This window comes from Tiliqua scincoides, chromosome 3 (genome assembly GCF_035046505.1).
Source record: "Tiliqua scincoides isolate rTilSci1 chromosome 3, rTilSci1.hap2, whole genome shotgun sequence".
In the NCBI taxonomy this organism is placed as follows: Eukaryota; Metazoa; Chordata; class Lepidosauria; order Squamata; family Scincidae; genus Tiliqua; species Tiliqua scincoides.
The window spans coordinates 216,027,970-216,041,322 of NC_089823.1; the positions used below are offsets into that span (position 1 = coordinate 216,027,970).

Sequence of the window (13,353 nt, forward strand, 5' to 3'; positions counted from 1 at the left end):
AGAAGATTGGTGGGAAACGGTTGTCTCAGCACTTGGGACCCTTCTGTTCCCTCCAGTCTTTTTTTTTATGAAGCAGATTTTTCTTTCTGCCTGGTTGGACTTAAAAACAAAGCATGTAATACTTAACACTATCCAGCTTATTATAAAAATATAGTACAGGCATGCCCCTGTGTCCACGGGGGTTCTATTCTGGAATCCTCTGCGGATAGGTGAATCCATGGATACGAGGGGATGCCTTCCTGCACCCTCCCAAGATGAGGTGTGCTCACCCGGCCTTTGGAGGTTCCTCTGGGCCCAGCAGAGGCCACGTCCAACCGTCCATGGCCTCTGCCCAGCTCACTCTGAGCCGTACAGTCAAAAAAGTGACTTCTTTTGCCTCTCAGGCTTAGTCTGAGGCAAATATCTGTGGCCTCTGCTGGCCTTTACTGGGCTAATGTCCATGGCCTCTGCTGGGCTCAGAAGATACTCCGGTGGCAGGGGGAGCAGAGCTCCCTTTACCTCCAGAGGAGGCACGTGCAGGGGGGCCCCGCCAACGTGATCCGCAGATAAGTGAATCCGCGGATATGCACTCCTCCATATATTGCATGTCGTGAGAATGGATGATGGCCGGATCTCAAAGGATCTCCTCTATGGAGAACTCGTGCAAGGAAAGCGCCCTACAGGTAGACCACAGCTGCGATACAAGGACATCTGCAAGAGGGATCTGAAGGCCTTAGGAGTGGAGCTCAACAGGTGGGAAACCCTGGCCTCTGAGTGGCCCGCTTGGAGGCAGGCTGTGCAGCATGACCTTTCCCAGTTTGAAGAGACACTTGGCCAACAGACTGAGGCAAAGAAGGAAGGCCCATACCCAGGGAGACAGAGCAGGGACAGACTGCACTTGCTCCCAGTGTGGAAGGGATTGTCACTCCTGAATCTGCCTTTTCAGCCACACTAGACGCTGTGCCAGAAGCACCTTTCAGAGCACGATACCATAGTCTTTCGAGACTGAAGGTTGCCAACAATAATATATTGCATGCTGCTGGGTTAGCATCATTTGAGAGACAGTGGCAGTAGGAATTACACCAGGATCCCAACTATCATTATCAAAATATCCTTCTTGTTGCAAATAAATTAGTGACTGTTGAATGCACAAAAACTGGATGCATTGTTTACGTTAACAGTAACATGTTGCTCGAGTCAGATTTCGTTGGGTTACTCTACTATGGCATTCATACTAAATGAATGAAAGCGCACCAGGGAAAGAGGATGTTGGGCAGTGTAGCCTAGGATTTGGCAGAGTTAAGCGAAGAAATGAATTGATCGAGAAGATTTGTGTGGGAGGCTGCCTGTGCATTCTGGAGACCTACCCTTTCCCTTTTCAGCCAGCTGACCTTTTGTAAAAGCATCTTGCACAGCTGCTTCTCAGTTTCCACTGCTTTCAATGAGCTGAATCTCTTACTATCCAGAAGTTTTCGTGCCCCTACAGACCTTTCATTAATTTGGGATTTGCTTATACTGTACAAAATAACAGGTTTTCATCTTATTACTGTGGTTTTGTTTTAAACAGCATCACGACACTTTATTATAGTGCTTTTTTCTATCATCCTTATGTAGGCTACCAAAAGTAGATAAATCTTGCAGAAGCTTTAATTTTTTTTCCAAATTTTGGACGAAACAGAATTTGTATATCTATTGCTGTTAATTTCTACTTTTAGTGCAGAAAATTCTCACCAGTTTTATTCTTGCTACCGATCTTTCAGGGAAGTTAGCCTGGGAGATGAGAAGCTGCCATGTCCAATTGGTGAGCTTCATTATTCACACAGTATCCTGGAACTGAATCTCATGCATCCAAATTGAACAATCTGGCCACTGCACTCCAGAGTACTGCTTCTCATGTTACATGTACCTGTAGTGAGTCCCTCAACTGACAAAGCACAAACATGGATTTATTTTACTGCGAATCTTCAAAACAAACTTTTTAGCACTGGGACCCACTTTTTAAAATGACACTCTGGCAGGACAAAGTTCTAAACAACACAGTCCTGGATTGAGCTGGAATCCCTAGCATGTATGCACTGCTGAAACAGAGACGCCTGCATTGGCTCGGTCATGTTGTGAGAATGGATGATGGCCGAATCCCAAAGGATCTCCTCTATGGAGAACTCATGCAAGGAAAGCGCCCTACAGGTCGACCACAGCTGCGATACAAGGACATCTGCAAGAGGGATCTGAAGGCCTTAGGAGTGGAGCTCAACAGGAGGGAAACCCTGGCCTCTGAGCGGCCCGCTTGGAGGCAGGCAGTGCAGCATGGCCTTTCCCAGTTTGAAGAGACACTTTGCCAACAGTGTGAGGCAAAGAGGCAAAGAAGGAAGGCCCATAGCCAGGGAAACAGACCAGGGACAGACTGCACTTGCTCCCGGTGTGGAAGGGATTGTAACTTCCGAATTGGCCTTTTTAGCCACACTAGACGCTGTTCCAGAACCACCATTCAGAGCACGATACCATAGTCTTTCGAGATTGAAGGTTGCCAATAATGACTCTGTTGAGACCCACCTAGGTTTACCTGTTGTTGTTTTAAAAGGCGATCTAGAAAGAAATAATATTTTATTTATGTATAAGTAATAATAACCAGAAAAAGATCCTTAAACCTTTTTCTCCCTATTACACATGCTTGACATGCTTGAAAACTCCAGGAGCTGAGCTCGTTGCAGGGTAATTAGCAACTGCAATATCTGATTTTTGAATAACCCCAAGGCTTGAGACAATTAATTATCTGATCTTTCATCACCCTTTGGAGTCCCACCAAAAATCAGGTCGCGACCCACCAGTGGGTCCTACCACACAGTTTGGGAACCACTGCTGTAGAGACTTGTTTGTTTCAGATGATTTTGAACTACAGTGTGCCCTCAGTGTCTGTGGGACATCAGTTCCCCGACCTCCTCCTCCCCCCTCAGCAGATAGTGGAATCTTCAGAGTGGTCCAGTGGAAAAATCAGAAGTGCCTTTCAGAAAGCTCTGGCTGGCTTTCTGGGGTAGGGAGAGACTGTATGCAGCCTTCCTGTGCCTCAGAAGACCTCCTGGATGCAACTTCCAGTTACAGCTGGGAGGTTCTCTTGAGGCCCTCCAGCGCGGACTTGCATCCCGTGTAGAGTCAAATCTCCAGGTTGCAAGCCCCCAGGTTATAATGGCTGACTGTATTTCTCAATGTTAGATTAGATTAGATTACTTTATTGTTATTGTACTTAACGCACCACAAAATTTGTATTTCTCAAATATCTCTTACCCTCAGACTTTCACCAAAGTATATGCTAAATTTGTAATGTATGAAGTGCCTTTGAAATGCTTGCCCTTTATTTTTCTTTGGAACATTTTTTGGACATTTTAAACTATGAAGCATCTTCCAGAGTGATCTTTGGTGTGAACAGTGCCAGAGCAATCCTCTTAAGACTATGATATGTGTGTTTGATGCCTATAATGAAAAAAATGTTCCACTGATATTAGCCCCTAAAGCCCAAGCAACTGACACTGTGCGTTTTCCTTTTCCCATCATATAGGCTATATTTGAAGTAATATCTTCAGAACATTCGTACTTGCTAAGTTTGGAAATTCTGATCCGAATGTTTAAAAACTCTAAAGAACTGGGTTCTACAATGACCAAAACAGAAAACCATCACCTTTTCTCCAATATTGCTGATGTCTGTGAAGCAAGCAAGAAGTAAGTATTTATTTAACAGAGATCTCTTTGGTAGTTCAAGGAGCTTTTACATATACATGTTGTGCCTCATTATCCACTGGTGTTCTGTTCTGGAACCCCCAGTGGATTTAAAAAAAAAAATCAGTGGATACCAAATCAATGGAAAAATAACTTTAAAGACCCACTTCCAGGTTTCTTGCTTCTCCGTTGTCACCCTAGAATGTATTGTATAGACTCTACTGCATTCAGCCACTAGGTGGGCTGAATAATGGAATCTAGTGGAATGAAATCATAATTATTTAACAGTGCAAAAGTAGGAAATTGGATTTTGGTGCTTTTTCCCTTGTTGCAAGGCATTTAAAGGTGGACCAATATCAGTGGTGAGTCAAATCAGTGGTTACCAAATCATTAGATACCAAGGTCCCACCTGCATATCATTGTTTGCATTGACAGCAGTTATCAATGCTGGACTTTTTTGAGTAGGAATCCTACTTAATTCACTCAAAGTTAAAAAGAGTAAAACATATCATCTTCTGTGAATCCATGTTACCCATCTATGGCAAAAACAATTATAAAGGAAGATGGCACATACTGTGCTTTTTTCTTGTTATCGTACACTAAGGACCTTTCTAAAACACTTCTTTTGTAGGTCATTGAGTATGAGTATAACTAGATGGAGAAAAATGTGAGCCCTATGGTAGGGATCAAAATACAAATTTTGTGTGTTGTATGTAAGGTAGTAGTGATATATTTTTATTATGTAATCAGAGGCCTTAACAATGCGAACTGGAATAGCATAAAATAATTAAAACTATAGAATAAAACAATCCATCAAAACTTACCCAGCATGTTATTTCTTTACCCAGCGTGTAATTAGTCTGTGGAACTCCTTGCCATAGGAAGTAGTGATGGCATCTTGCCTGGATGCCTTTAAGAGGGGACTGGACAAATTTCTGGGGGAAAAGTCCATCACAGGTTAAAAGTCATGATAGGTATGTGCAAGCTCCTGGTTTTAGAGGTAGGCTACCTCAGAGTGCCAGATGCAGGGAAGGGCACCAGGATGCAGCTTGTGTCTTGTCGTCTTGTGTGCTCCCTGGTGGACCACTGTGAGATGGCCTTTGACCTGATCCAGTGGGGCTTATGTAGCAAAATTGCAAAAAAGGGAAAGTTTGTGGGCATGATCCTTTGCTGGGATGTGCAGAGAATTTTCATGGAGGCTTTATTCCCCTTGATCTCAGCATATCAGCATCTCCCATATCATCCATTCCTCCCTGTTCACTGAATCATGTCACAAGCTTTAAAGTTTGAGCGTAGGATAGGTTGAATGGTGATTTAGGAGATAAGCCTGTGCTTATTCCTTGACTGCTGTGAGACACTGCCTGTGGATGTGTCAATAGGGCTTCTATAACTCTGTGTGCAGACTCTGTACTTGATTGAGGAAAGATCATGCCTGGAGTGTGCAGCTGGACCTTAGCTTACTTTTTTTCTGATATTCTGTTTCTGAAGAAACAGTATTGAAGTGCTTTTTAAAACAAAGCATCTTTTATCGTCTGCAGTAAGAGCTGTTAGAGGTTAGGCAAAACTCCAGCTGAACCTGTAACTTTTCTTTGTGTCCTTACTGCTAGCAGAGCTGAGGGGTTAAAGCAGTCTTGTGCACAGCAAAACTGACTTTTGTTAAGAGCTTCATTTGAACGGAAAGAGAACTGCAGCCATTGTTACAAAGGCAGAAAAAAACAAGACAGTAGAAGTCAAACAAGGGTTCTATAGGAGAGAGCAACCCACAAGCCTCTAAACAACCAACAAACTCCTGTTGGCCGTGGCTAACATTTACACCCACTGTTATACAGGTCTAGCTTGCATGCTGTCTCTCTTCCAGTGTATATACTGGGTCTCAGGATTCCAGTCATTGTCTGATAATCCTACTCTCTAGTTCTGTTACAGACAGTGGAAATCAAATGCAGGGCTTCAGCTTAAATCTTCATTACCAGTTCTTTGTGAGGATTATTGGTTCAAATCATTGATTCAGTATGTCATACCTGAGCAAGAACATGTTTAAAAATATTGGGCTCACAAGGAATTTGTATATTTGTTATGTAGGTGCATTTATAATTTACCGATCTGATTGCCAGAGGACTGAACAACAGAGGTTATCCTTGCATGGATTGTCCCATGCTTTTTGAGAGATGGGGTCATGTGATCTGGAATCTTTCTGCCCCCACGGGAAATCTACTCCTGGTTCTAGGCCTGTTTAGCTCCATGTAGCAGGGTCACTTTGGTGCTCCATCTATCAGTTCCTTCTTTTTCCTTTGACATGAGCAAGAGACACAGAAAAAATAATCAGGTACAAAAACAATCCTTCTCCCTCAGACTCTCTCTCTGATGCAGCCTCTGCAACTGGTGGAACCACCCTATCTAGAGAAGGCTCCAGAGTACCACCTTCTAAGACCCAAGGAGTCAAACCGACGTTTGTAGCAGCCGCATGTACCAGATTCTGTACCCTGTTCCCAGCCCAGACTCCATCCCCTTCCTCTTCTTGGACTTACACCAGCAAAATAGCTGGTGTACAGGTGTGTGTCACTTAACGACCTTCCGCTTAATGACATGCCACATATCCAACAGTGGTCAAAGCACAACGAAGAGGCTCTTCATGAGGCAGTCAGGTCTCCCATAGCCTGCAGCAGAGTGTCTGTTTACACAGCAAAGAGGCTCTTAATGCAAAGAAGAGGCAATCTATCTCCAGTAGCCTGTGCAACCAGCTAATGTCTGTCAGGGAGTGTCTGTTTACACAACAAAGGCACTAGATTGGGCTGAATGTTTGCTTAATGTCCTAATCGAATAACAGTGGGGATTGGAGAATGTATCCCTGTTAAGTGACCTCAGAAGAAACCCATCAATGACCAGGTGGTCTACCAGAAGATAAGCAAGACATATATTTTTACTTCCTTATTGCTGGCAGTCTGATTGTCGTTCCCCCCCCCCCAAATCACCATAGCATGTAGCACATGTTCCGTTAGTGACACTGTGTGCTATGGACTGACTGGGAGTAGGGTTGGGCTGCTAGTTATTTAATTTTCTCTGAAAACCATTTTGTTATTTGTTGAAAAGTTGTATATAAATATCCTTATGAGTTAATGTTTCACCTCAGGCTCCTGGGATGTCACTATACGCTTCACCATCAGTGTGCTTCATCCTTCTGCATCCCTTGCCACCCACATCCCATTTATCAAACATCTGCAAAGCAACAACATGATCTTCAGAACCTCACCTGATAGTATGAGATAGAGAAGTGCACATCAGTGAGACAAAGAGTACTTCAACCAGTGTTTCAGTCATGGTGGTTGATGGGATCAGCCCATCCCGAAGATATAATGACTTTTGGGAGTACTGTTTTGGGATACCCTTTTCTACTTCTAGGGAATTAGCATTGGACTTATGATTCCCTCCAGTATCCAGTGCTAGGGACTTATCCTATCATCCAGTTCTTCATATAGAACTGAGGGTTGGATGTGTACATCCATCTCTATCTCATACCTCAGTACTTTGTTAGAAGAGGTATGTTGTTGTTCTATCAGTCTGAAATACCAGTTTCTTTTCCTCTAACTCCCTTTCTTTGGGAGGTTCACCTATATCTTTACTTCACCTAGCATGGCTTCTACCTAACTCCAATCTACATATTACCTCCAAAGGTGTAGATCTGTGACTATGGAATTCTCTTGACATTCTGAAATTGGAAGTAGACACCCCTTGGGATGGGGAGGTGTTTTTGGATCGCATGACCATGTCTCTCAAGGGGCAGGTATGCAGGACAACACATGAATCCTCTGTTCACTGCTAAAAAGGAACATATCATTTTAAGTCCAATGTTTGTTTTGTGTTAACTGATATTGTCCTGCAAAATGCAAACCATGTGAAAAGGTTTGAAAGATTTTTTAAAATTAAGACATTTCTTGTTTGGAATCTCCATATTTCTTTTGGTTTTAAGCCAAACAGCCTTTTCCAATCACTTAGAGTTGTGTGGGAACAAGATGCATCCAAGTTAAACCTATATTGTGAGTGATTGAAATGCACTTCAGCAACTATTTGTAGTTGTGAAATTTATACTTGCTGATGCCCTTAATTCAAAGCAAGTTCGGAGAATGTGTTAATCCTTGGTCAAATGTATTGTCTGCATGTATGAATCCCTAGGCATTTCTGGTCTTCCTTGAATTGTGCTACTGAATTAGATTTTCCTGTTTAGTGGCCAGTAATAGTCTGGTGGATGGTCTGTTGATTTGTAATTTTTCTATATCTTTAGTATGACTTTTATTGATTTCATTGTTTTATGATTGTTGTGAGCCAACCTGGTGACCCCTATGGCGCAGAATGCAGGGTATAATTTTGTTAAAATAAATAAATTTAGTGTATTGATTAAATAGTCATTATGATTCCTCCCTTCCCACCTTTCTTTTTTGTAGAAGCGATCTCTTTTCCTGCTATGTTTCTCATGTTGTACTACTTCTTGTTGGCAACCTTCAGTCTCGGAAGACTATGGTATCGCGCTCTGGATGGTGGTTCTGGCACAGCGTCTAGTGTGGCTGAAAAGGCCAATCCGGGAGTGACAATCCCTTCCACACCGGGAGCAAGTGCAGTCTGTCCCTGGTCTGTCTCCCTGGCTATGGGCCTTCCTTCTTTGCCTCTTTGCCTCAGACTGTTGGCCAAGTGTCTCTTCAAACTGGGAAAGGCCATGCTGCACAGCCTGCCTCCAAGCGGGCCGCTCAGAGGCCAGGGTTTCCCACCTGTTGAGCTCCACTCCTAAGGCCTTCAGATCCCTCTTGCAGATGTCCTTGTATCGCAGCTGTGGTCTACCTGTAGGGCGCTTTCCTTGCACGAGTTCTCTATAGAGGAGATCCTTTGGGATTCGGCCATCATCCATTCTCACAACATGACCGAGCCAATGCAGGCGTCTCTGTTTCAGCAGTGCATACGTGCTAGGGATTCCAGCTCGTTCCAGGACTGTGTTGTTAGGAACTTTGTCCTGCCAGGTGATGCCGAGGATGTGTCGGAGGCAGCGCATGTGAAAAGCGTTCAGTTTCCTCTCCTGTTGTGAGTGAAGAGTCCATGACTCGCTGCAGTACAGAAGTGTACTCAGGACGCAAGCTCTGTAGACCTGGATCTTGGTATGTTCCGTCAGCTTCTTGTTGGACCAGACTCTCTTTGTGAGTCTGGAAAACGTGGTAGCTGCTTTACCGATGCGTTTGTTTAGCTCAGTATCGAGAGAAAGAGTGTTGGAGATCGTTGAGCCAAGGTACACAAAGTCATGGACAACCTCCAGTTCATGCACAGAGATTGTAATGCAGGGAGGTGAGTCCACATCCTGAACCATGACCTGTGTTTTCTTAAGGCTGATTGTCAGTCCAAAATCTTGGCAGGCCTTGCTAAAACGATCCATGAGCTGCTGGCGATCTTTGGCAGAGTGGGTAGTGACAGCTGCATCGTTGGCAAAGAGGAAGTCACGCAGACATTTCAGCTGAACTTTGGACTTTGCTTTCAGTCTGGAGAGGTTGAAGAACTTTCCGTCTGATCTGGTCCAGAGATAGATGCCTTCTGTTGCAGTTCCAAAGGCATGCTTCAGCAGGACAGCGAAGAAAATCCCAAACAAGGTTGGCGCAAGAACACAGCCCTGCTTCACTCCGCTTTGGATGTCAAAGGGGTCTGATGTGGAGCCATCAAAGACAACAGTGCCTTTCATGTCCTTGTGGAAAGATCTGATGATGCTGAGGAGCCTGGGTGGACATCCAATCTTGGGGAGAATCTTGAAGAGGCCGTCCCTGCTGACCAGGTCGAAAGCCTTCGTGAGATCTATGAAGGCTATAAAGAGTGGCTGTTGTTGTTCCCTGCATTTCTCCTGCAGTTGTCTAAGGGAGAATACCATATCAGTGGTGGACCTGTTGGCTCGGAAACCGCACTGCGATTCTGGATAGACACTCTCTGCAAGTACCTGGAGCCTCTTTAGTGCAACTCGGGCAAACAGCTATCCTACAACGCTAAGGAGAGAGATGCCGTGGTAGTTGTTGCAGTCACCCCTGTCGCCTTTGTTCTTGTACAGCGTGATGATGTTTGCATCCCTCATGTCTTGAGGTACTCCACCTTCTCTCCAGCAAAGACAGAGGATTTCATGCAGCTCAGTGACGATGATCTCTTTGCAGCACTTTAGGACTTCAGCAGGGATGCTATCTTTTCCTGGTGCCTTGCCGAAGGCAAGGGAGTCCAGGGCCACGTGAAGTTCTTCTAGGGTTGGTTCACTGTCAAGCTTCTCCAACACACGCAGGCACTCAATGTTGTTCAGCGCTACTTCGGTGACTACATTTTCTCTGGAATATAGCTCAGAGTAGTGCTGCACCCAGCATTCTGTTGTACTAAATGTGTTGCATATATTAGTGCTAAAAATTTGAAAATAATTATGTTCTTGTTGTATCATATAACGCAAATGTCTGAGTGGCAGGGGCATTAGACTGTATACCTTCCAGTTTGTCATGGTAGAAGAATTGCTTGGATGAATACCCCTTCATTTTAGGGCTCAAAACTCTGCCAGTACAGGTGTATGGAATTTGACTTTCCACATAAATCACATCAGTACCTCTGAATTTTGTGCCATTAATTATTCATCGTAGTTATTATAATTTACTACAATTTAATAGATAACATGCTGGGAAAACTAGCCTTTCCCCCCCTAACATTGAGAGCACTCATGGCTTGAAATAGCAGTGGGAAACTTGGAAGGATCTCGCATTGTCTTTTTATTTTCTTTATTTCAGATTAACTTCCGAACTTTCAGATGAGATTAAAACATTGTGAAGTAAATGTAAAAAGAAAGATAATTTTGGAACAATTTACCTTAAGTGGTGCTCATGGCATGAATGCAAATGGCTCTGTGGTTGTATAACTAGCCTGATGTTCTTGCAAAGAAGTCACTTTGAACTTTCTTTTACAGGTAGAGTAGCATAATTCATCTGGGTATTACAGTGCAGATTGCATGCTTGACATAGTTTAGTGTCTTAGTTGACTGCCTGCTTAATTTCCCTTGGCCCTTTTTCTTCTGGACCGGTTCTGTTGCTTGGCTATTGACCTTTCCAACCCTTGAGTGCTGGTTTTATCGCCTCCCTAGTTTATTATTTAGATTTATAACTTTGTATCTGAAGGTTCTGGGCAGGTGACCAAGGAGTGGTTTATTCAGACATTCTTTTAATAACACTCATAAAGCTACAGTAGCAAAAGGATCTAGGATAATGTTTAGCCCAAAGTCATCCAGTGAGCTTGTGCAAACTGTGTTCAAATCTAGCCCATTGCTCTCACCACTATGCTATGTCAGCTTGTTTTCATTAACTACAGTTCAGAGCCATACTGAGTGCATTCTAGGACTTGCAAAGGTTTGTTTTCCATCCTTACTGTTCTGAATTGCAACTTTTGATTTTCCAGTAGGTTTCAGAGGTGACTTGAATGACACTGGGCATGTTTGAAGTGATAATGAACTTTGATCTCTGTGCACATAGACACAGTAAGCGTGGCATCTTTGTTGAACATTTTAAATGCAGTCAGGTGTGTCTATCCATTGAAAGAAAGTAAGACAGTGCTTTAAAAGTTTATAGTAAACATAAATACCAAATATTTATTTGGATTTCAGTCCTTTGGCCTAAGGACTTTTGGAACAGGTACTGTAAATGAACACAAACATGAATGTGTCCTGCAAGAGAAACTCGCACTCTTACAAAATTGCATGAATTTGCCAAGGCTACTGATTTTATTGCAGATACAAGCATATGTATTATTTTGTCTGCACCAGGGCAGCCAATGCTATTATCAGATTCAGTCTATGAATTTGAATAAACAGTGTGTGTATGTTGGCAACCTTCAGTTTCGAAAGACTATGGTATCGCGCTCTGAAAGGTGGTTCTGGAACAGCGTCTAGTGTGGCTGAAAAGGCCGATTCAGGAGTGACAATCCCTTCCACACCGGGAGCAAGTGCAGTCTGTCCCTGCTCTGTCTCCCTGGCTATGGGCCTTCCTTCTTTGCCTCTTTGCCTCAGACTGTTGTTCAAGTGTCTCATCAAACTGGGAAAGGCCATGCTGCACAGCCCTCCAAGCGGGCTGCTCAGAGGCCAGGGTTTCCCACCTGTTGAGGTCCGCTCCTAAGGCCTTCAGTGTGTATATGTGAACTCTAAATTCAGTCTGGCTACTCCTAGAGAAGTCCTTTTACTATTTCCTCCATGTAGGAAACTTTTGCAAGACATTGAAATAGCAGACAACATTCTTCCTTCAGTCCCTACATAAAAGAAGTGCTTCTCTCTTCAGGCCATCAGTTTTTCAACTTCTGGAATTTCATATGGTGCTGAAAGACTTTATAAAATTCTCCTTCGAGCCATTAAGATTGGTTTGCTTGAGGTTTCTTTCTTGGCATGTGTTGTTCCTGATTGCTATCAGATTAGCACAACAGGTTTCACAGCTAGAAATTCTGTTGTGCAGACAACAGATATATCTTGGGTTTCTGGTCAGAGTGGTTCTCCACTCTGATCTGACCTTTCAAAAAGCCTTATACTGTGTCAGACCCTGGCTCCATCTGACCAGTATTATCTACATTCTACAATGACTGGCAGGGTTCTCAAGGGACAAAGGTCTTTCCTGGCCCAAATGCCAGTGACTGAACCTGGGATCTTTGGCATGCAAAGCTGGTGCTTTATCAAAGAGCTGCTTCCCCAGTCTCTTCCAGATGGTGGATAGGATACTTAGAATACTGCATCTCTAAACAAGCTTCCTTGCTTCATATTGGAAAGTTAATGCTAAATCACCCAGGAAACACATAGAGAAGCTTGTTGTAGTATGATTACTGTGACATGCAATTTGTTTTATGTAAAAAGGACATAAGTTATAAGTAGCAAGTCTTGCAAAAGTCCATCAAGGTCTCATGTTGCAGCAATGGTATATTTACCCTCAGGCTCTAACTAATGTTAAAATTCTTAAATCAGCTGAGTTACTGTTTACTTTCTTATAATGGAAACTCATGAAGGGTTATGTTTTATTTCATATCCTGGGTAAACAAAAATTACATCATTGTGCTTTATCATTGCATCTCTGTTCTACTGCCCCAACACTAGGGAAAGAAGATATTTTCTTCTTTGAAACATTTTTCATACAACACTGTGTCAACGGTGCTTAACTAGATGGACTAATGGTCAGATTCAAAATAAGGCAGCTTTCTGTGATTTATTTAAGTTAATAAGATCTGTGATGTTTTCAGTTGTTAACAAAAAATACAGATGTTGGACTATCAAGTCTAAGACTATCAAGTTGCTGCATGTTTCCAGTGGATATCTGTATCTGGTCTTCATGCAAAAGGCCACGGAATGGCTCTACTGTCCAATATTCCCCCCTGTCTAGGACACACCTTTGCTTAATTTGTTCTGTGTGTGGTATTTGGAGGACTTCTGGGACTGAAACCTATTTGGAAGCATTTTCCCTAATTCCAATATTTGGGGAAAGTTTTATGGTTACTAAGTACAGAGTAGTGAGCAGCAGTGTCCAAAGGTGCTCTTAACACCCTGTTTTCCTTTTTGCAAAACTGAGACCAAGCATTCTGTATCAAAACTTGGCCTTGTTTGATCCTTATCCCAATTGAGCCATATTCATGTGTTCTTATTTGTTTTACTCA

General features: G+C 43.1%; 1 protein-coding gene across 3 annotated transcripts in view; it reads left to right on the top strand.

Annotated features, from left to right (window-relative positions):
* The window catches only part of ARHGEF26 (Rho guanine nucleotide exchange factor 26), an 80,150-nt gene that overhangs the window by 26,554 nt on the left and 40,243 nt on the right, over positions 1-13,353 (top strand). For all 3 annotated transcript variants that reach the window (XM_066622627.1, XM_066622629.1, XM_066622628.1), the window contains one exon: positions 3,533-3,693. In XM_066622627.1, coding sequence (XP_066478724.1) covers positions 3,533-3,693 — 161 coding nt within the window. The remainder of the gene's footprint in view (positions 1-3,532; positions 3,694-13,353) is intronic.